Source organism: Ascaphus truei, chromosome 12, assembly GCF_040206685.1.
Source record: "Ascaphus truei isolate aAscTru1 chromosome 12, aAscTru1.hap1, whole genome shotgun sequence".
NCBI lineage: Eukaryota > Metazoa > Chordata > Amphibia > Anura > Ascaphidae > Ascaphus > Ascaphus truei.
Window position 1 is genome coordinate 28,154,624 of NC_134494.1, and position 22,978 is coordinate 28,177,601.

At 46.5% G+C, this 22,978-nt stretch overlaps 1 protein-coding gene across 14 annotated transcripts in view; it reads left to right on the forward strand.

Annotated features, from left to right (window-relative positions):
• Nucleotides 1-22,978, forward strand: part of MICAL2 (microtubule associated monooxygenase, calponin and LIM domain containing 2) — a 238,216-nt gene that overhangs the window by 187,116 nt on the left and 28,122 nt on the right. For all 14 annotated transcript variants that reach the window (XM_075567121.1, XM_075567123.1, XM_075567120.1 and 11 more), the window contains 3 exons: nucleotides 1,172-1,246; nucleotides 16,080-16,162; nucleotides 17,382-18,567. In XM_075567121.1, the coding sequence (XP_075423236.1) occupies nucleotides 1,172-1,246; nucleotides 16,080-16,162; nucleotides 17,382-18,567 (1,344 nt within the window). The remainder of the gene's footprint in view (nucleotides 1-1,171; nucleotides 1,247-16,079; nucleotides 16,163-17,381; nucleotides 18,568-22,978) is intronic.

The window sequence follows — 22,978 nt, forward strand, 5'->3', positions numbered from 1 at the left end:
TCATATGGGCTTTTTTGGAGCCACTTTTTATGATGTGCACTGTGCGTCAATAGGGCACTAACGGGTTTAAGATGCCCCTTTCCAGTTTGTCACTAAATGCACCTATTTTAGTTTCGAGAGGCGTTATGGAGGACTTGCCCGATGCACATTTGATCATGTATGTACTTGGAAAGGCCGGCTGTACTCTAGGCCAGCGGTGCGCAAACTGGGGGGCGCAAGATTATTCAGGGGGGGCGCGGCGGTTGCAGAGGCCCCGCACTCTTCCCCCAAGGGCATTTAAATGAATGCCGGGGGATCGCGTGAGGCCTCTGCAACTTCACATACCTTCTCTTGACCCTGCAAGGTCATTTGACACCGGGAGCCGGAGAGGAGGTAAGGGAGGGGGGGGTGCGATCAGGGAGGGATGCAGGAGGAAGGGGGGGGGCGCGAGCGGGAAAGATTGCGCTGCTCTAGGCTTTATCAAAGAATAGTTTGTTACCACGATAGATGCACTGGCGCTGTGACTATGCAGGATAGGGCCGCCCGTCCCACTGCACACGGGATACATGTAACCCTTGGAGAGGGCAGAGAGCACACTGCAATTCCTGCTTAAATGTGCATTTTAATACATTATATGTTATGGTGGGTAAAAAAAGTGACAAAAACCCTCCACCGTGCAACAAATACAAATACCCCTTGTGAGCCTTTCCCCATTATCTCCTCGCATACAATGCTTCCACAGCAGACAGGGATTCATGGTAATGACATGAAAAGGATCACGCAGTGTCAACTTTTTGCTTCAAATCCATTTTAACATGGACCCCCTATAAATGTACTGTATGCCTGCCGCATTTTAATACACAAACTTTTCAACATAACAGGAAGAGGGTTAATGTTTCAGACGCAGGGGCTGCTGCTCGAAACGTAGATCGGAAAGCTTCAAGTGCTGCACATTTTTTTAGTGGGTTGTGTCAACTTCTGCGTCGTGTGTGTTTACTGTTTATTTGTGTGTCAAAAAGCTGACTGGTTGAGGTGATGCAACACACTACTGCTAATAAGCTGCACAAAGTTGAAGTAACTTGATTGACAAGCAGTGATTGATTGACAGGCAGGGATGATTGACAAGCCCCCTTTGTTGTGCAGCTCCCTATTTTACCTGTAAACCTGAAAGTCCTTTTGTGCTCTATTTCAGCTCTCCTGCGTGCTAGCAGCTTTCAGTCTGTCGCCTCAAACAAGCCTCAGAGATGGAGAAAGAGCATTCAATCAAGTAAGGACATGCAAACTACACGGTGCTTGTCACAATATATTTGGAAACTCTGTGCATACAGTAATATGCATTTGACTAAACTACAGCCATTGTTTGACTGCAGCTTTCTCACCAGACTTGCAACTACTGTATGTTTTTCTTATTACTGTACAAACCAGGCATATTCTTTGCTAAATCTGATGGCAGAGGTGTGGAATGTTCATTCCTGGTGAATTCCCCAGCACCTGCACTCAGCTCTTGCACACACCAGACAGATGTTGCAATGAGGACCGTGACAGCTGCTTTACTGAACAGATGTTTTTTGCTCCATTCTTGACCCTTTGCTGCTCAAATGCCATCCTCCATGTTACTTCTTGAAGTACAGGCAATGTTGTTACTTTGCCCCAGTAGTCTTTTCAGGCGCTGTTATTGTACAGTAAAATGTTACGTCCCCATGACTGGAATACAACATCCGATGTTGGTAGGAGGTACGGAGTATTTTCACACTCTTGAGTATCACTCTTTTTTTTTTTACATTATATTTCGTTTTATAGGCACAGAATTTTAAAAGGTACAGAAAATAAAATCTGAGGGAAGGTATGTAGATACAGGAAAATAAGAACAAACTAAAAAAGTGCGCGAGGAAGGGGAGGAGATGGGGTACATCACATCAACATTCATAGATAACATTAGTTTTGATATGAAATATACCGATTGGCGGCCAATTATATTTTTAATATGACGATACACGAGTTCATACTTCTTTGGTCACAGTTTATTATTCCCATGCTTAAACCTTGTGCTAATCACAGGGAAAGCAAGTTTTCGGTCAAACCTTCTCCCTCCCCCCCACCTCCCTCTGATTGTCCAACGAGGGATCCCAGATGTTTATAAATGTATGCATGGTATCATTAAGACGAGTAGTTATCTTCTCGTAGCGAAGCGTTTGCCAAACTGTATTCATTGTCTTGGTGACGTGTGGGGTTGGGTCCTTCCAGGAGGCTGCAATGGTGCACTGCGTGTCTGCCAGAGTGTGCGGAATAAGCTTGCAGCCATTATATGTGACGTTTCGGGGTGGTTTGTTCAGGAGAGTCAGCCAGGGATCTACTCTTAACTGTTGTTTCCAAGATCCTGCTTATGAGATTGAAGACCACCGACCAGAGAATGGTAATTAAAGGGCAGTTTCACCAAATGTGCAGCATCGTCCCCCTTTGATCACAACCCCAAAAACAGTTTGGGGAGGTCCGTTTGAACATTTTATGGAGCCTGCCTGGAGTCAAGTACCAGCGGTACAGAACTTTAGATCTATTTTCTTTTGTATCTAAGGACGGAAACTGATGCCACCGCTTCCATATATCTTCCCACTATGACTGTTCAGAGGAATCCCCCAAATCGGGTTCCCACCCTTTTAATGCAACATAAAAAGAAAAGAAAAAAAGTAGTCCCCAGCACTCAATGATAGAATAGTCTGACGATAAGCAAAAAAAAATGGAAATTTAATATGAAAACATATTATCACATTTGGATATACAAATGGAAGATGTGGGAGTAATTGTAAGAAGGAGGTAATAATTACTCCCGGTAATAAATGACACCTATGGGGAAAGGGGCAACGAGGGTAAGGAAAATAAAGGGAGGGGGGGGGTGGTGGAAGGCAAAAAATGGAGGGTGTACAAATAAAAGGCAAATAGAGGGGGGCAACGTTTCGGGGATTAATCCCTTCTTCTGGACCATTCCCTACAATCTGTGAGACAACAGGTACTTCCCTCTCCCTTTATCCTAACCTCCAAAAAATGCAAAGAGGAAAGGAACAGACGCAGCCACCATGCTAACTATGGGATAAGCCCAAGTATGCCACAATGGGTATAGAAAATCGCAGTGGCCCTGGTTGGGACAATATGGAGTCTAAATAGACAAAGTCTAGCTACCAAATGCAGAGTCCGGGTAACTGACCGGCTTCTAGCCAGATTCTAACAGTGGTCAGAAAACAGCACACAAAGGAAAGTTAGTGCCAAAGTAATCAATCCGGACTATAGAGTAACCAGCTCACGATTTGAGGTTACCACGAAACCACTGCTGTCAGCTGCGATGCGCCTAGACACTTTTGTAGTCATATTGATTTTTATCAGCATGATTGTCTACATTCTTTTGCTTTTACTGCAAGGAAATTGTACATGCACACAGTCCCCCCTTTCTATATACACACACACTGCAGCCCCCCCTCTATACACACAAAAACACTCTGCAACCCCCCCTCTATATACACAAACACCCACTGCAGCCCTCCTCATCTACACCCACAAAACACACTGCAGCCCTCCTCCACCCTCTACACTCACAAAACACACACAGCTGCCCCTCTATAAACCCACAAAACTGCAGACACACCAAAACACACACTGCAGCCCTCCTCCACCCTCTACACCCACTGACACACACACACACACACACACTGCAGCCCCCTCTACACCCACAAAACACACTGTAAACACACACACACCAACAAAACAGACTGCTGCCCCCTCTACATCCACAAAACACACATCAGCAGCCCCCCATGTAAACTCACACACTACAGACACACATCAACAAAACACTATGCACCCCTCCTCCACCCACAAAACACACACACAGCAGACCAACAAAACAGACTCTTCTGCCCCCTCTACACCCACAAAACACACACACACACACACACACACACACACACACACACCAATAAAACACTCTGCTGACCCCCTTTACACCCACAAATCACACACACAGACACACAAACCCTTCCCCTCACTCTCCTGTGCGGAGCTCTCTGCTCGCAGGGTGGGGGAGGAGTCCGTGTTTGCTGCTGCTGCTGCTGCCTCCTGTCCAATCACCTCCCCTGTCCGAGAGCAAATCTCACTCTTTGTGACTGAGTAAGCTAAGATAGAGAAGAATCCCCTAAACACCCAATAAATGAAAACACAATTTTATTCTAATGAATTAAAATAAAGGTGTAAGGGATTGCGAACGAAACAAACAAACGAATAAACATGCAAAATAAAACCGGAGAGGCTTCACAAGGGTGAAGGAGTGTCTGAACAAAGCAGGGTAAAAGTAAATCAATATACCTAATACCCTCACCAAAGTATGGCGTGTTGTGACTCCCGATGTCCTAGGGGGTGTAGTGCATCCTAAATAATGGTGTACCGATGCAGAGGTTTTCTGTTGTTGTTTCATCTGTGATTTCTTTTCACTGTGTAAGGGTGTGCTAAAACCAGGTGCGTGGGTATGGCAGGTTCCGCGGCGGCACAGTATACAGGGTGCCGCCATGTTGTTGCGCAATATTGCAAAGGACACTGACAAGGTCGTGAGGTCGCGCCTGCGTAAGGGGAGTGCGCGAACGACAGGCCAATAAGGAAAAGGCTCTGATAATGGACAGCAACTCCCGCGAGCTCTGGGACAATCACCTGATGCTAGGAGCCAATGAGAGGGCGGGGATTACGGAGACAGGAACAGGAAGCGTGGGGGCAGAGACCACGCTAGGCAGAGGAGCTCGGGACCGAGCGAGAAGGAGGTAGCGTGAGTGCAGGGGGTCCGTGACCCGCCTGCATAGGCCAGCTATTACCCCAGGCCCATAGGAGGTTTCCCCTGAGTCACAGTAGGCTGCTGTACTGCAGGGACGCCCGATAGTGGAGAGAATTGTCACCTTAGTTAGGGACAGCGCACGGAGTTGTGGACAGTCACAGTCATCTGGGATCAGACGGCTGGACATCGCGACATCCGGAGGATCCGAGCGGAAGCAACGGACCCTTTGCGAAGAGGCACCGGTCACCGCCGTGACCGGAAGGTACAATTGTAAATCAAGTGCACCAACACCGGTCATCAGGCGCTGATCCCGCCTTAGAAATAACTCTAGTAGTGACACTAGCAAGTGGCTAGCGGACTGAGTACATTAGCTAACCTCTTAGAAGGACAACACTCTATAGAGCGTGGCAGAGCCACTGTTATACGGGACAATTTCACTAGGAATGCGGCTGAGCCGCGGTGGCATAAGGACTCCAACGTATAGTATAAGTATATAAGTTATGTATGATGTTATGTAGAGAGTAAGACGTGGTTACTTATGCACAGTAAACTTGGTTGCACGCATTGTTGGTATGTTTCTTGCCCAGGGCGATCTTACATAACGGGGATCCTGGGTAAGTGGAGACGCTGCGCTAGAACCCTTACCCCAGGCTCCCAGCTAGCGGAGGCTCATATCTCCTGGAGCCACAGGTTAAGTACAGCACTAGTAGTCCCTTAGGAAGGTGTTCAGAAAAAGGGCTACATTTGGAGGCGCTGCTGAGATTCAGACCTGGGGTGCCCCTATATTTTTTTTTCTCAATTGTGCAACAAGTATTCCATCATGTCTGTGCCCTCACCGCTTGAGGTGCGCAAGTGGGCCCAGCGGCATGAGATTCTCCTGACACGTGTTTTTAGCCTGGGGCATGTTCCCGCCGTTCTCTCACTCGGCACTGTGACAAACCGTGTCAGAAAACTCCCGCTCATGGACACTGCCCGAGTGCAAGACCACTACTACGATCGGGACCAGTTGTGGCGCAAAATATTATGTCACTGAACAGGACATATGCCCTGAAGCTCTGCCCTTGGTACTACTATTACCTGAGGCCCCCGGCGTACGCTGTCCCATAGTGCAAGTGGACCCCAACGAACCACTGGCCGCTTCTACCCCCCAGAGGGGGTATCCCAGCTCGTTAGGTGCCATCACTAGCGGCTCCGACCGCACCCCTGAAAACAGTTTGCACTCTCGGTGGCCTGCTGCAATGGGCCTGGGCACTTCGTTCACCCCGTCCGTCCTGAGGCCCGCCCTGAATAGACTCAGTATGCCCCGACTAGATGCCTACTCCCCCGCCGGGGGTAGCCTAATGGATAATGCCTCTATCCCTGTGCTCGCAGAGGCCATTCATCACTCCACACAGGCCCACCAATACCGGAAGTTAAAGGCGTTCTCAGGTGACAAACCCACGCCTCAGGGAGAAGTTGGATTTGAAGAGTGGCTGGATCACACGGAACAGGTACTACCTGAATGGTCCTGCACTGACGCCGTCCGTCGACAGCGTATCGTGGAATGTCTCCGACCCCCAGCGTCCCACATGGTGCACTGCTATCGGGACGATCACACGGACGCTGACGCGGCGGGACTCATTTACTGCCTTACCAAGACCTATGGAGCCCCTGTGGACGTCTATGCCCTGATGGCCAAGTTTCATGCTTTGGCCCAGAAAGAGGGAGAAATGGTGTCCGACTTTCTTAGACGTCTGCATCTGGATCTGTGGACCCTGGTGAGATAGGGCGTGGTACCGAAGGTGGATGCCGACGGATTGCGCACTACCCAGCTATTGAGGGGGCTCCTGCCTCTGCATCCGGTGTCTGTACGTGTCAGTGGCTGCCTAGTACCCGGACAAGCCTTGGCGTTCAGTGATCTAATGGACCGAGTCCAAGCGCATGAGACTGTGCTGCTGGGGCGTGACTTAACCCCTGGGAAGAAGGCGTCGGGTGGAAACAAGGACACCAAAAAGTCAGAAGCTAAAGCCAAGGTCTCAGAGAGCGGGGACCCAGACAAAGAGGATTCGGAGGCGCCAACCGCTGCCCGGCACGCCCGGTGTCGGGGCGAAGCTCACCTCCCGCCCGAAATGATACCTACCTCAGTCAAATCCAGTGTTACACTTGCGGGAAAATGGGACACCTTCGGGCGCGTTGCCCCTCCCAACGGAGAACGGCGTCTCGACCAGCTCAGTCCATGCCGTGTGCTCCCCAGGGCGGTGGAGCCGTGGCCCAGCCCTCAACGAGTAATCGGATCGGACCCGCTGCCATCGTTCGGGTAGTAATTGAAGGCATCTATGCTTCGGCATTGATGGATACGGGATCCCAGGTGACCATAGTGTATCGGCCCTTCTATGACCAACACTTACACAGGCTGCCGCTGTTATCCGCTGACTCCTTACGGTTGAGGGGGTTGAGCCACGAAGATTATCCCATCGATGGAGTGGTAAAAGTACATCTGGACATTCCCCAGTTGAACACCGGTAAGCACCACCCCATGGAAGTGGAAGCCTTAGTGTGTCCCGAACCACAAGACCACCCCAGCGCCCCGATAATCATGGGGACCAACACCGACATTGTGCAATCAGTGATCCGCATGTACCTACAAATAAGCGGGCAAAACCCCGCTGCTGGCCCTCGCTACGTGTCCGGCCCTACAAGAGGCTTGCGGTAAAATCGCGACTGAAGAGAAGCATGGAATGCTGTACAGTCAAGAGTGGGGACTGACCCAGATCCCGCCCGGGGAAGGGAGAATGATGATCGCGGCCTGCCACTACCCGGATAGGCGTCTGGAAGATCAGCTCTTCTCCTTGGAGAGCACGACACGGGATGATCAACGGCTGGGCTACGAACTATTAGCTTCCGTAAGAGAGTGGCCGGGGAAGATTCCGAACAGAACCTGGGTGTATGTGCAGAATATCTCCCCGTACCCCATGTGTATTGATCGTCGGCAGCCGCTGGGCAGAATATACCCAGTGGTACCCGAAAAGAAGGCTTTGGAAGGGCGGCCGGCGGCCACCACTCATGCAGTAGCCCCCCTGTTGGCCTTTGACTTCGGAGACTCGTCGCTAACGGCAGACTGCAGAAAAAGACTGCAGACCAAGCTAGGAGAACAACGAGGGGTGTTCTCCACGAGTGATATGGACGTGGGGTGCAGCCGCAGCGCCCGCCATACCATGCGGATGAACAACACTGCCCCGTTCCGGGAGTGCTCCCGCCGTCTAGCCCCCCGAGATGTGGAGGAAGTGCGGAGGTTAATAGCCGAAATGGAGAAAGCTGGTGTTGTTCAGGGATCACACAGTCCCTACGCTTCTCCCATCGTGGTGGTCCGTAAGAAGAATGGGGCGGTGCGTCTATGCGTAGATTACAGAACATTGAATAACCGTACGGTACCCGACCAGTACACCCTACCGCGCATTGAGGACCTTCTGAACGCCTTGACGGGAAGTAAATGGTTCAGTGTACTAGACTTACGGTCAGGATACTATCAAGTGCCAATGGGTCTGGAAGACCAGGAGAAGACGGCCTTCATCTGTCCACTAGGGTTCTACCAGTTCACACGCATGCCACAAGGGATCTGCGGGGCCCCTGCCACCTTTCAGAGGTTGATGGAACAGACCCTGGGAGACATGAACCCACAAGAATGCCTAGTGTACTTGGATGACATTATAGTGTTCGGGAAAACCCTGGAGGAGCACGAGGAGCGGCTACTGAAGGTATTGGATCGACTTCAGAAGGAGGGGCTCAAGCTGTCCCTGGACAAATGCAAATTTTGTCGCACGTCCGTGACATACGTGGGCCACATCGTCTCAGCTGAAGGGATTTCCACCGACCCAGGGAAGATAGAGGCCCTAGTGAATTGGCCCCGGCCCAGTAACGTCCAGGAACTGCGATCCTTCCTGGGGTTTTGTGGCTATTACCGACGTTTCGTGGAGGGCTACTCAAGTAAAGCCAAACTCCTGAATAACCTGTTTAAAATCTATCCTGAGGATGCCGGTCGGAAAAATGTCACAGCACAAACTCCCTTCGGAGAGAGGTGGACCCCGGCTTGTGAACAAGCGTTCCTAAAACTGAAAGCCAGTCTAACACAGGCCCCGGTACTGGCCTATGCCGACCCTGATCGCGAGAATGTGATACATGTGGATGCCAGTTTTAGCGGACTAGGAGCAGTGCTGCACCAGAAACACGACACCGGGCTCCGCCCCGTGGCGTACGCGAGTCGAAGCTTGACCCCCAGCGAACAGAACTACCCTGTCCACAAGCTGGAATTCCTAGCCCTCAAATGGGCAGTAGTGGACAAGTTACATGATTATCTGTATGGGGTACAGTTTGAAGTGCGGACAGACAATAATCCCATGACGTACATTAATACGTCCGCCAAACTAGATGCGACCGGTCACCGGTGGTTGGCGGCACTGGCCCACTACCGGTTCAACCTCAAGTATAAACCAGGGCCCACCAACGTGGGGGCCGATGCTTTGTCACGAAGACCGGGGCTTCCGCCTGTCCTGGATGAGGAGGTGTGGGAAGAGATCCCGGGGCCTGGTATACGTGCTCTATGCTCTACAGCCGCAGTAGTCGACAATCGGATCACCTTTTCGGAACTAAGAGTAGCCGACTCATTGGGGTGCCAACCCCGGGCTGTCCCTCGGGCTTACCGAAGCGGGGACGGAATGAATATTACAGAAGACAAGATTATCCCCTGGAACAAGCTAGTGCAGTATCAAATTCAAGACCCCGTGGTAGAATTAGCCCGACAAGCTTTGCAGCAAGGAAACCCTTCTATCCTTAAGCAAGCCTCCCGAGAATTGGTGAAACTCTTGTTAAACGAGTTCGGAAAATTCGAACTGGACAATTGCCTCCTGTATCGGGTCATACCCTACCATAATCATCCTGACCGACGACAGCTATTCCTGCCCAAGATTCTGCGGAATATGGTCCTTCGGGCCCTACACGATGATCATGGCCATCTAGGTGTCGACAAAACCTTCGGGTTAATTCGGGACCGGTTCTACTGGCCAAAGATGAGAGACTCCGTAGAGGTTCATTGCCGACAGTGTACCCGCTGCATACAGAGGAAGACCTTACCCACTCGAGCTGCCCCCATGGCGCATTTGAAAAGCTCTGGCCCCATGGATTTGGTGTGTATGGACTTCTCATGCATCGAGCCAGACTCCAGGGGCATCAGTAATGTACTAGTGATCACGGACCATTACACCAGATACGCCCAAGCATTCCCCACTAAAGATCAGCGAGCAGTGACTGTGGCTAGAGTATTATGGGGAAAATACTTCATGCACTATGGGTTACCGAATCGACTTCACTCGGATCAAGGCAGAGACTTTGAGAGCACTCTCATTAGGGAACTGTTGAAGTTGTTAAATATAGCCAAGTCACGGACGACTCCTTACCACCCTGAGGGGGATGCTATGCCTGAACGGTTCAACCGCACGCTACTTGACATGCTGGGGACACTGTCTCTCAGAAGACGGAGTGGAGCAAGCATGTGGAGACATTGGTGCACGCATATAACTGTACTCGCCACGAGTCTACTGGGTACACCCCCTACTTTTTGATGTTTGGAAGGGAAGCGAGACTACCTGTGGATGTGCGACTGCGGATATCTACCGATGGGGTATCCAACAGAACGCATTTCCGATATGTACAGAGACTGCAAGACAGTCTACAGCAGGCGTATAAATTAGCGGAAAAGACGGCGGCACAATTAAATGCGGGCAACAAGAGGCGCTATGACCACAAAGTGAGGCACAAAGAGATTCGCCCGGGGGATGCTGTTCTTCTACGTAACTTAGGCGTTCCGGGGAAACACAAGTTGGCTCGGTATACAGGGTGCCGCCATGTTGTTGCGCAATATTGCAAAGGATACTGACAAGGTCGTGAGGTCGCGCCTGCGTAAGGGGACCACTAAAGAACTGGTCAACCTCCAATGAGGATGGCGTACGACCAATTCGGGGCACCCCATTATGAGGCTCAGCAGTGGGCTCGCCGCAGAGTACAGTCGGTAGTAGTAATGTTCACTGAACTGTGCAATTTAATCTAGAGCGTCAGTAATGTACTGTGTGCGTTGATCTGTGTATAAAGTTATGTAGATGTAGCCCAAGCGGGGACGTTGGATTCTGCGGGGGGGGAGAGTGTAAGGGTGTGCTAAAACCAGGTGCGTGGGTATGGCAGGTTCCGCGACGGCACGGTATACAGGGTGCCGCCATGTTGTTGCGCAATATTGCAAAGGACACTGACAAGGTCGTGAGGTCGCGCCTGCGTAAGGGGAGCGCGCGAACGACAGGCCAATAAGGAAAAGGCTCTGATAATGGACGGCAACTCCCGCGAGGTCTGGGACAATCACCTGATGCTAGGAGCCAATGAGAGGGCGGGGATTACGGAGACAGGAACAGGAAGCGTGGGGGCAGAGACCACGCTAGGCAGAGGAGCTCGGGACCGAGCGAGAAGGAGGTAGCGTGAGTGCAGGGGGTCCGTGACCCGCCTGCATAGGCCAGCTATTACCCCAGGCCCATAGGAGGTTTCCCCTGAGTCACAGTAGGCTGCTGTACTGCAGGGACGCCCGATAGTGGAGAGAATTGTCACCTTAGTTGGGGACAGCGCATGGAGTTGTGGACAGTCACAGTCATCTGGGATCAGACGGCTGGACATCGCGACATCCGGAGGATCCGAGCGGAAGCAACAGACCCTTTGCGAAGAGGCACCGGTCACCGCCGTGACCGGAAGGTACAATTGTAAATCAAGTGCACCAACACCGGTCATCAGGCGCTGATCCCGCCTTAGGAATAACTCTAGTAATGACACTAGCAAGTGGCTAGCGGACTGAGTACATTAGCTAACCTCTTACAAGGACAACACTCTATAGAGCGTGGCAGAGCCACTGTTATACGGGACAATTTCACTAGGAATGCGGCTGAGCCGCGGTGGCATAAGGACTCCAACGTATAGTATAAGTATATAAGTTATGTATGATGTTATGTAGAGAGTAAGACGTGGTTACTTATGCACAGTAAACTTGGTTGCACGCATTGTTGGTATGTTTCTTGCCCAGGGCGATCTTACGTAACGGGGATCCTGGGTAAGTGGAGACGCTGCGCTAGAACCCTTACCCCAGGCTCCCAGCTAGCGGAGGCTCATATCTCCTGGAGCCGCAGGTTAAGTACAGCACTAGTAGTCCATTAGGAAGGTGTTCAGAAAAAGGGCTACATTGATACCACTTGGTTTGTAACCTTCAATGGATTTAGTGCATTCTGTACGTACGAGAAGTCTTCCTATTCTTCAACTCGCTGATCCATTCAAGATTCCAATGCACCAGACCTCACCCTGCAAGGCTATTTAAGGCTGCGTCTCGCTTATATAAAACCAGTCACCGCTCCTGCTCACTTTTCCTCTATTTTTTTTCAGCAATCTGAACTGTTGGCCCATGAGTTCTAATTAGCGATAATAATAATAATAATATAATAAAAAAACAGCCTCATAAGAAGACATAGAAGCCACTTTAAAGGAGCAATTCATGCTTTTTTTATTTTGTTAGCATAGGATTGAAGCCGGGGGTCTCCGGAGCTGAACCCCGTTAATTTCAGCACTGGGGACCCCCTGCTTCCCGAGATACAGACCTCCAGAGGGGGTGCCGTTATCTCGGCAAAGTTGAAAGCTCCCGCGTCACGCGGGCCAATAGGAAACCGGACCTGATGATGTCACGGCTTCCTATTGGCCCGCGGGGCTTGGGAGCCTTGAAACTCTAACATTACATGGGTCCCTGCTAGCAGAATAGCTACCAACACCCCCTACCGGAGTATCTCCGGGTGCAGGGGGTCCCCGGAGCTGAAATTAAGGGAGTTCAGCTCCGGGATACCCCCTGCTTTAATTAACCCTATGTTAAAATGAGCAAACGTTATCAAATTTAAGTGGAAATCACGCTAATAAAAAAAAAAGTCACTTTAGACAACATTACAAAAATAAAAACTTTTTCCTCATTAGAAAATTGGATTTTAGCACGAAATTAGGCCCCTTTTTACTTCTGCTTTAAATATACATTCCTACCTAATTGAATGGAAAAAAAAGGATTAGCACTAGTTTAGGATTGATTGGTTATGTGCCTAACCAGCGGTTAACAGGTTAATGGTCTTCTTCTGGAACACACTGTCCACTAACTGAAAGCCCTGCTGTTGGAAACCCAGTTCTCTGCAGTGATGGCAATCTGTTAATGTAATAACGGGGGAGTTTTTACCTAAGGCTGCTGCAGATGCCTATATATGGTCAAACATTTATTTGGCTGCAAATGAGATATTATTGCATCTTGCTTAGAGTACACTATGCCCCTAGAGGGTAATCACTCATGTTAATTACTCACCAATGACGGCAGAAAAACCCATAATCATTAACAGAGCAGAATCCTGCCTCTCTAAGTTAGTTGATGCAGGCAGGTCGAGGTTAGGCAATGCGTGAGGATGGCTTCTGTGTTACTATGAGGCGACAAAGACAAGTAAAGCAGCAAGATCCATTTCCATAGAGTGAGACGAATACCTTTCTATCACATGAGGAAGACCAGTCTTGTGCTATGAATATTATGCTCTGTAGACCTATAGGCGGCTTTCTGCTTGAATCCACATGCATTGGAAGGCACGCTGGATGTATTGTTTTGACACTGATCTGTTGTTCATACTCTGAAGCCGGAGGGTGGCAGGCTCGGATGAAGTATGAGGAAGTACTTCTTTATGGTGGTGGTGGATTTGGGGCATAGCCTCCCTGGGGATAGACCTAAGGTTATTCTAAATATGAAAGGAAGGCGAGAATCATATAACAGCAGGTAGGAAAATGGCAGGCTAGGTAGGCCAAGTGGTTATCTGCTACAGAAGGACAATGCCACCTCTTAACTGGCAGGTTTTGTTGATGCGAACAAACGTGATGACAGAAAGTGCAGAACATAATCCGTCCCAAATCACAGAGAGCGGGATTTACCAAAGTGTTCATGCTGCAAAACAGGTGCCAAAAATGTTTGTGTGGTGCTATGTATCAGTGTTGTTCAACATAAGTCCACAAGAACCCCCCCCCCCAACTGGTCGGGTTTTCAGGATATCCCAGCTTCAGCACAGGTGCCTCAATCAGAGGCACTGCGCCAGCGATTGAGCCACCTGTGCTGAAGCTGGGATATCATTAAAACCCGACATTTAGGGGAGCACCCCTGCTTTACATCATTTCCACTGCGACATATAATTCTGCTCTCCTGGCCAAGTGTAATTAAACTGGTTGGGAGCGACACGTACAGCCGACTTTTGAATTGTATGGTTCCTCTGCTAGTAAACTTGTAGTGAATGTCGGCGGCAGTAAATACCCATCCGAAGGAAACGAGGGATAGTGCCGCAAGTCTCTGACCAGAACTATTCTGCATTTTGTATTCAGCCTTTATAAAGAGACATGGCTGTTACTCTTTACGTTATCTAAAAGGGGAGGCACTTCAGACTTCAGCCACGTCAACCTATTTCCAAACCTATCGCTGTATTGCAAACCTCATGCAGTGAGGGAGTGGATATATACGTAGAGAACCCATGTGAATGGACACTTGCGTGCATTTGCCTTTACTGCGCCCTGCAAGAGGGCGAGATTCACCAACATTGCCGATTTGCAGTTGGGTTGATGCTTGGAGCATCATTTGACCGGATTCAATAAATGACGGCACTTGTTGTTGGTGAACGTTTTGGGGAGCGACCCCAGGAGGAGTTAGTGGTGAAATTACTTGGTGCGCGATTATAATGGGCGATATCAAAGTTACTTCGATTTGTCCCTGCTTTCCTCTTTCTTTTAGCCCTATGCCTTGCGCTGCAAAGCCATCTTCCACATGCTCAGAGTGGCAGATGCTACGTTAATGTCACATTCATTTGAATCAGAGCCTTGCTGTCCATCTAAATCTTTCGATAGACGTCACCGCGGCTTTTGAGAACACTTTGTTACATACAAGACGTTTAATCCGTAGCTTGCGTATCATGGATTGAGCTTTGATGCAAAGACGAAGTTCTTACACAGCATCAAGACTCACATGCAAACAGTCTGATATACAGCCCCAACGGTGCCTGGGTTATAAAGTATATACACATCTTATGTTCAGTTCACAGGACACCCTCTAGAGGGAGCTATTTGTCTGTCTCAAAGACTAATGATAAAGAACGTTTCTATAATAATTTTAAATATGTTGCATGAAGTAATTTTCCCTCACCCTGAAAAAGGGCACATCTGAAGAAGGCACTTAAGTGCTCATGAGAATTTATGTACCACTACTAAGTGTAATTCTTATCATGGTCCAAGAAAAGATATCGGAAGCTTCAAAGAATCCAAAGAGGTTTTTTTAGCTACCATACTTCGTTTCTTCTTAAAGCAATAGATTGTGAAAACACATGTTGCTATCCAGGCAACAGAATGATAGTGTGGATTGTGTGTCTTTGCCATGATTACTCATGTGATGCAGTGCATGAAGCCACGTCAATAGCATTGCTCTTTTATGTACAGTAGATCAGTGTTTTTCTACAGGGGTTCTACGGGCATCGCTAAAGGGTTCCCTACAATTTTCAGGTCATTTCAAATTTGTACCAAATACAGAATTTACAATGCATCTCAAACGTGCTATTAGAGAGGGTTGGGGTTCCTTACAATGCATCTGATCTCAGACATGCTATTAGAGAGGGTTGGGGTTCCTTACAATGCATCTGATCTCAGAGACGCTATTAGAGAGGGTTGGGGTTCCTTGCAATGCATCTGATCTCAGAGACGCTATTAGAGAGGGTTGGGGTTCCTTACAATGCATCTGATCTCAGAGACGCTATTAGAGAGGGTTGGGTTTCCTTACAATGCTTCTGATCTCAGACGCGCTATTAGAGGGGGATGGGGTTCCTTACAATGCATCTGATCTCAGACGCGCTATTAGAGAGGGTTGGGGTTCTTTGGATGCATTCTAATCACAGGCGCACTATTAGAGAGGGTTATAATTCAATATATCATATTTTAAACATTGGATAACATGAAGCATATTTACCAAGTGGTGCTGTGTCATAATACACCTTCACTTCTTCAATTGAATAGGCTAAAAGGTGTCGTTGATTCGCTGGAAGGTATCTTAAGGAATAACCCCATAGCTTCACTTAGTGAATAAGCGTGAATGAAATATGTGCACAGATGTCAATGTTAAACAACAAATTGTTGGTTTGAAGACCTATTCATATATAAATCTGTTCTGTTTCCTCCCTCCCCCCTCCCTCCCCCCCAGCATTTCCTTTGTTTTTTGGCAAAAAATCTGTACATCTTTCAAGGGAAAACTCCTCCAGCCCTGTGAGTTCTCCAGATGACGAGGTAATGTATGATTTGTATAAAAATAAATAACAATACTGTATATAAATTCAACTAAGCCCAAATTGTTGTCTGGAGGCCAGTAGACCTCCCAGTGTAAGACCAAACCATGGCAAGCAACCACTCATCCAATCCAGGACCAGAGATATCAGTAGCTGCAGCATCAGTAGACTACACCTGAATTCGAAGCACATGTACTTCCCACAGATGTCCATTACTGGTTGGCGCCCTTGAATGAAGGTGCTGAGTAACACTGAGTAACTGGGTCACTAGTCGTTTTTTTCGTTTTTGGAACTATGATGTTTCCAGGGTGCTACTAATCGTGCAACTAGGGGCCCACTGATTCCAGTTCTGTAAAATAGACTAGGGACTTTGCCTGGGACTTCCTAATCTTCGATAAGGGGTTGTTGCATAACGATCCTGAAATGACGGCCATTGGCTTGAATAGAAGTTAATGCTGTATCCAGCGGTTCTACTCCGGTCTAGGACATTTGGTCGCGGGCGTTTTGACGCAACCAAATCGCCACCAGTGTTTAGCCGCCATTTACCTCGCCACTGAGACATCTCTTCGCCGGCCGCTGAACCGCTAAGGTAAAACCCAAAATAATAACACTACCCCATTCCTAAAAACCCTTACCCCCTTACTCTTAAACCCCTATCCTAACCAGTAAAACACCTTAAATAAACTTACCTTATTGGCGAAAGGGCCAGCGACTGAGCGTCCAGTGGCAGAGCGGCTGCCGGGAAGGGTCCCTTGGTGGCCAAACACCGGCGGAGACATGGTCGCGGCGAGACGGCCGTGGCTAAATGTCCAATTCCGGTTCTACTCTGTATCAGAAATTGAGTCTGCTCCTGAGAAGATGTATTTAATGGATTAGATGTTATTGATGCTTCTTTTCATATGTACTATATATGATGTTGAAAAGGTTACCAGGTCTATTTATTAAAGTCTCCCGGCTGAGACAAAATTGGCTGGAAAAACAGCACCTGATTGAACAATTTTAATCATTTTTAAAGCTGAAGTCTTGGACCTAGATAATGTCCGCTTACAATATGGTGGCAACACCTCAAGGTGAGCACATCCTGAATCCCCATCAAAATAACCACACTGCCACTTTAATGTTTGGCTACAATATCCACTCATTAACATGCTATGATTTTAGCTTGTGAACTCCTACATGTATTAATAATACATTACAGTTTAATTATTCATTTCATACAGGTATTCTGCAGCAATGTCTATTCTGGGCATTTCGAAACCACTCATCCACTCTTCAATAAGAGTGAACAAGTGTTGGAGACGACCTATGTGGGAATCCCTTCGTATGTGCCCCATCACGAAGGACTGTTGAACAATAGCTCACTTCTTACACACACTGAACCTGGGACATCTAGAACTCGTAAGCCAAGTGCCAATGGGCAGCTTTCACACTACAGGGGTGAAATGGATAGAAGTAGAGAAGGCCATGTAGATGTCCACAGTCCTCTACCAGGATACGTCAGCGACTGCACTGAAGTTTTTGAAGACACAACAGATGATATACGACAGGACGAAACACTCGAGCAAGAGTCAAAGAATGGAAAAAATCCAACACTGAAAAAGTTGGTGCTTTCTAAAGAGGAAAAATCCACGCTTCTCGATTGGAATTATGCAAAGCCTGAAATTCCAGTGGAAAAGAGGGGTGAACAGGCATCATCACAAGTTACCCACAATCCTGGAAAGGAGTCTGAGAGCAAAAGTAAATCGCCTTTCCGTATACTTGGTGTGATAAAAAGATCCCTCACACGATCCGTAAGTTCTGTTTCAGAAAACACAACAAATATTTCACACTTTAAAGCCAAACCAGTTCCCCCAAGTAACCATTTTGACATTTCGAGTCCATTTGGTAATGACATTGCTTTTAGAAGAAGCCAGAGCAGTACAGGATGTCCAACACGCCCTGATGGCAAAGAAATGAACTTGTTTATATCAAACCACCCTACCTCTTCAGTAACTCATAATGAGTCACTTCCACATGATTTCAAAGCCTGGGACGATGGTGTCCCATGGAAGACTGGACAAGATAGACCTGCATTAAGTTCTGAGAAACCGAAACGGGCCTATTCTTCGAACACTAAAATAGAAGATGTGATGCCAAAGCTGTTGGAGAAGTTCACCATTAAAGAGAACCATTGTAGCAGCCCAACGCACGATCTACCTTTTAGGAACCGGAAAAACTCTTTCTTTTCATCACTGCGGCTAAAAAGCAAAGAACCCGAGAATGGTCTAAGTGAGAACGCCCCAAGGAACGACACGTGGAGGGTTTTTGGAAGCATCAGGAAAAAAGGGAATGAAACGGAATCCAGTGAAACATCTCCGAAACGTGCGGAAAATGTGCTTCACAATCCACTTCCTGTGCAGCGTTCAGGTAAGAAAATTTATACTAGCTGTGAAGTGTGGTTGACATGTGATGATACAAAGGGGTATGAAGAAGCACTATTTTTTTTTTTATTATTATTTATTTTTTTAAACAAACCTAGAGACCTGCCACTTTTTCTACACTCTTTCAGTTTTACTTTGTTATTGAGGAAATGGTTGGTTTTTAAAAAATATATATTTTTAATCTCACTCCCTTTTTGTTGTTAGTGCGTACATATGGTGTCTTTCTAAAACTGCTTGAAAATCTTGCCTCAATGTTTAGCAAATGTAGAATTATTTGAGATCAAACGCAGCTTGACTGATGACAAACTACTGTACAGCATATATACAGCGCAGTATTTCTAAAATGTATTATTTTTTCAAAAGTCAGACTTGGGAGGGGTGTGATTACTTCTGGCTGCTCCCTTGTGTGTGATGTCACTGTGTGATCAGCAAGCGCTTGTACTGCCAGAGTCCCCACCTCCCCACCACCCCTTATCTTTATTGGCTCCCTGGTAAGGACAGGGTGGGGATAAGGGGAAAAAAAACACTTGATTGAAAAACACTTCCCCATTCAGAGGCCCCCTAAGAAATTAATCTGGCCGACCATTTGGGATTGCACCTTTTAGGAACAGGTATGTCATCCCAGGAACTGAGTGAAAGTGCCATAAACAAAAAGAAAAATGGTCAAATATGGCCGTTTATTATAAACTGCTTGGTCTCTTCCGTCTGGCATGATTCTGTTACTGTGTATTATATTTATTAAATTAGATCATGATTTGGCTTTTGATTTTCTTGAAATTAATTATGAGTTATACAAGGTTTACTGGCTCAGCGAGTAAAGACACTGACTCTGTAAAGAATGACCCTGTGTTTGAGTCACAGGACCCTGGTTCGATTCCCGGTGTCAGCACCTTGGGCAAGTCACTTTATCTCCCTGTGCCTCAGGCAACTAGACCATAGGGGTTTCATATCAATCTTTCCCCAGCATACTAAACCATTAGATAATTGCAAAATGAAAGACGAAATCGGGCGGCAAATAGAAAATACAATTCCATTTATAACAAGAAAATGAAAATGCATGTAAAAAGAAGCTCATGGTCTCAGTATGTCCCCAGGGCAATGTTATATCAATCAGTCCATCTGATGTATCATGACGGGTCCTTGTGTAAATGTTATGAACAATTAATAACCTTGCCATAACGCAACAATGACGACCCTTCCCTTGATGCTGCAAAGTGCTTATAAAACCATTTCCACTGGCCTTATTCTGTAGACCTAGTATCTATTATTTACACGGCTAAGTAAAAAAGGGGAGCGTAGGTGAAGAATACAGTTCCTGTGGTAAAAATGAACTGAGGCTATTACAGTACGTGCCCCTAAAGAATCTTGAAAATGTTAATTTCGTTAACCAGTTAGTAAGTCATTCCTAAGAAAGTAGTCACTCCACTATTTTACACTCGTTTTTAGTAGTCTACTAATGTAAAACCGTGTTACCAGGTAAATAGTTAAAATCTGTTTTATCTTTTTGTTCTTACCTTTATATTTTCTTGGCCTAGTCACTCATTGCAATGTTAAATACCGTCAGCGGCGTTCAGTTCCAGAGAAATATTAATAATAAAACAAATTTGGAATGCATCGAATTCCCATGGGACCCACTTTCCTAGAAAGCAAAGCGGCAGCTGCAGCTTCGCAGAATATGTACGGGCCTCTTCCTCCGCACAATTTTACAGCTAAACATTATCTGAAAAATGTTAACGAGGGAAGTGGCATGGAAGAAAATGGAGAAGCCTAGAAAGAAACCTCCTGAAGGGATCCCATTTTCTTTCCAAACCTGAAGATGGCAGGTGTATGTGGATATGCAATATGTACCTGACATAGTTGAGTAATAAAGATTAATAACCATAATGGTCATAAAGGCATGTATGGTACCGAAGCAGTTAATAGGCCTAGCTAGCTACCTCACTAACCATTGTATGCCATGGAGCAGTGGTTTCCAAGTCTGGAACCTCAATAGGTCAGGTTTTAAGGCTATCCCGGCTTCAGCACAGGTTGTTCTGTCAAAATGACTGAGCCACCTGTGCTGAAGCAGAGATATCCTTTAAACCTGAGCTGTTGGGGGTTCTTGAGGGCTGCAGTTGGGAAGCACTGCCGTAGAGGAATAGTCAGCTCTTCTCTCCCACTCATTGGCTGAGATTCTGAAAGCTGCGAGTGTGCAGTTTCTCGCGATCTGACGCGGAAAGCCCCATTGATGTCAAGGCCTTTGTCGCTTTGATCTTCTCCCCCACTTCACAGGCTAAAACAGCTTCTCATAATATACTTTAGTTGCAAATATCAGGTCTTATGCAATCCCTCCTGTGCTGGAGAGGCCAGCAATGCATTGACCATTAATCCCGGTCCATCCAACCCTGGTGGATTGGAAGATTATTGCACCAGTAACCCTTGCCATCAGGCCATATCCGTTGCAAACGTATTGCTGCTTACGTCTGGACTGTTTTTTTTTCCCCCAAGGTGCTTTGCACCGTAACAAACTTCACATAAACACTGTAATATTTCAATAGGAAATGGCTAACATGCCAGTGTCATATTGCAAGAAAACAAGAGTCCCAAATACCAGTGCATCAGAGTATTCTTTGTATGACAACACATAAATGTCAGATTAATCCTTTTTGATTGATCTGGAGGACATAAATGTTATACACGTGTGAGTCTTTTGAAGTATTTCTTTAACCAGTGAGGGTGTTTTGCGCTGCAATAGCGATTTGACAAAGAGCTATTGCAGCGCAAAACGCATCATAGTACCCCTGCCACCTTCCCATGTTGTCACCCCTCCAATAGACATGTATTTTTAACCACATCTTAGTTTGCTTAGCCCCCGGTTGTGCTCTAGCTGTGCTTTGCTTTTTTCTCCTTCATTGGATCCATTCTCTCTAGTATCATATTGTAATGAGATCCCATCAAAACGAGGATTTCTTTTTTGCAGTTGAACATCAATGTTTTGGTGCATCTAATCACTTCCTTTGCTCTGCTAGCATTGATCTCACAACAAAAAACAAAGCAGCCCAAAGCTACATCCAATATGACAAAAATATACAGTGAAATACCTGTATATCTCTTGAAAAAAATAGTCATTTAGTTAAACCCATTGGCCAAAGCATTTTAATTAAGCCTGCAAGCCGCTTCAAGGCATGACCAAATATTGCAGGTTCTAACACTGATTTAAATTCTTATTTAGCTCTATAGTTAGAGGAAGAATGATCACATTAGATCTGTCACAACCAGCTGCATGAATAAAGAACTGCTTACTTGGGAAGTGGGGAGGGGCGAGCTTAAACCCTGGGAGGGAGGAGCCACTAGCCTCCAAATCAGCTGAGACCAGCTGCACAAAGTTAATAAACACACAGATACCCAGCAAGCTCTAAGAAACCCCAAAAATGACCACATATATATATATATATATTATGTATATATATATATATATATATATATATATATGTATGTATATATATATATATATATATATATATATATATATATATGTATGTATATATATATATATATATATATATATATATATATATATATATATATATATATATGTATATATATATATATATATATATACGTATATATATACACACGTATATATATGTGTGTGTGTGTGTGTGTGTGTGTGTGTGTGCCAATTGGATTGCTACTGGGCGTGGCTAAATGTATACAACAAAAAACAAGGTTTTGGAGGCTAGTGGCTCCTCCCTCCCAGGGTTTAAGCTCACCCCTCCCCATTTTCCAAGTAAGCAGTTCTTTATTCATGCAGCTGGTTGGGACAGATCCAATGCGATCATTCTTCCTCTAACTATAGAGGTAAATAAGAATGTTAATCAGTTAGTGTTAGGACCTGCAATATTTGGTCATGCCTTGAAGTGGCTTGCAGGCTTAAAAGGCTTTGGCCAAAGGGTTTAACTAAATTACCCTTTTTTTCAAGAGATATATAGGTAGATATATAGGTATTTCAGTTTTTTGTTTTTTTTGTTGTATAGCACTCCAATTGACACGTGTATACATATATATATTATGTGGTCATTTTGGGGATTTCTTAGAGCTTGCTGGGTATCTGTGTGAACATTGATTTCACGTCGCATGCGTTGGTATAACAGATGCATTCGCCTTCCTTTACTGACATTTGTAATCATTGGCTCAACAACGTGATAATACTCTGAAGAGAAAAATAAATGTGACATTTGTTTGGACTAAATTAATGAAATATTTATGTTGCATGGGACAGTGATAAAACCTTGGACTCGAAGTCCATTTGCTTCTGATTACATTTTGTGTTTTTTTTTTTTATATATCACCAGACACTCCGACGCCAGTTTTTCCCCCCCCCCCCCACCGAGCAGATGTCATGTAGTAAAAATGGG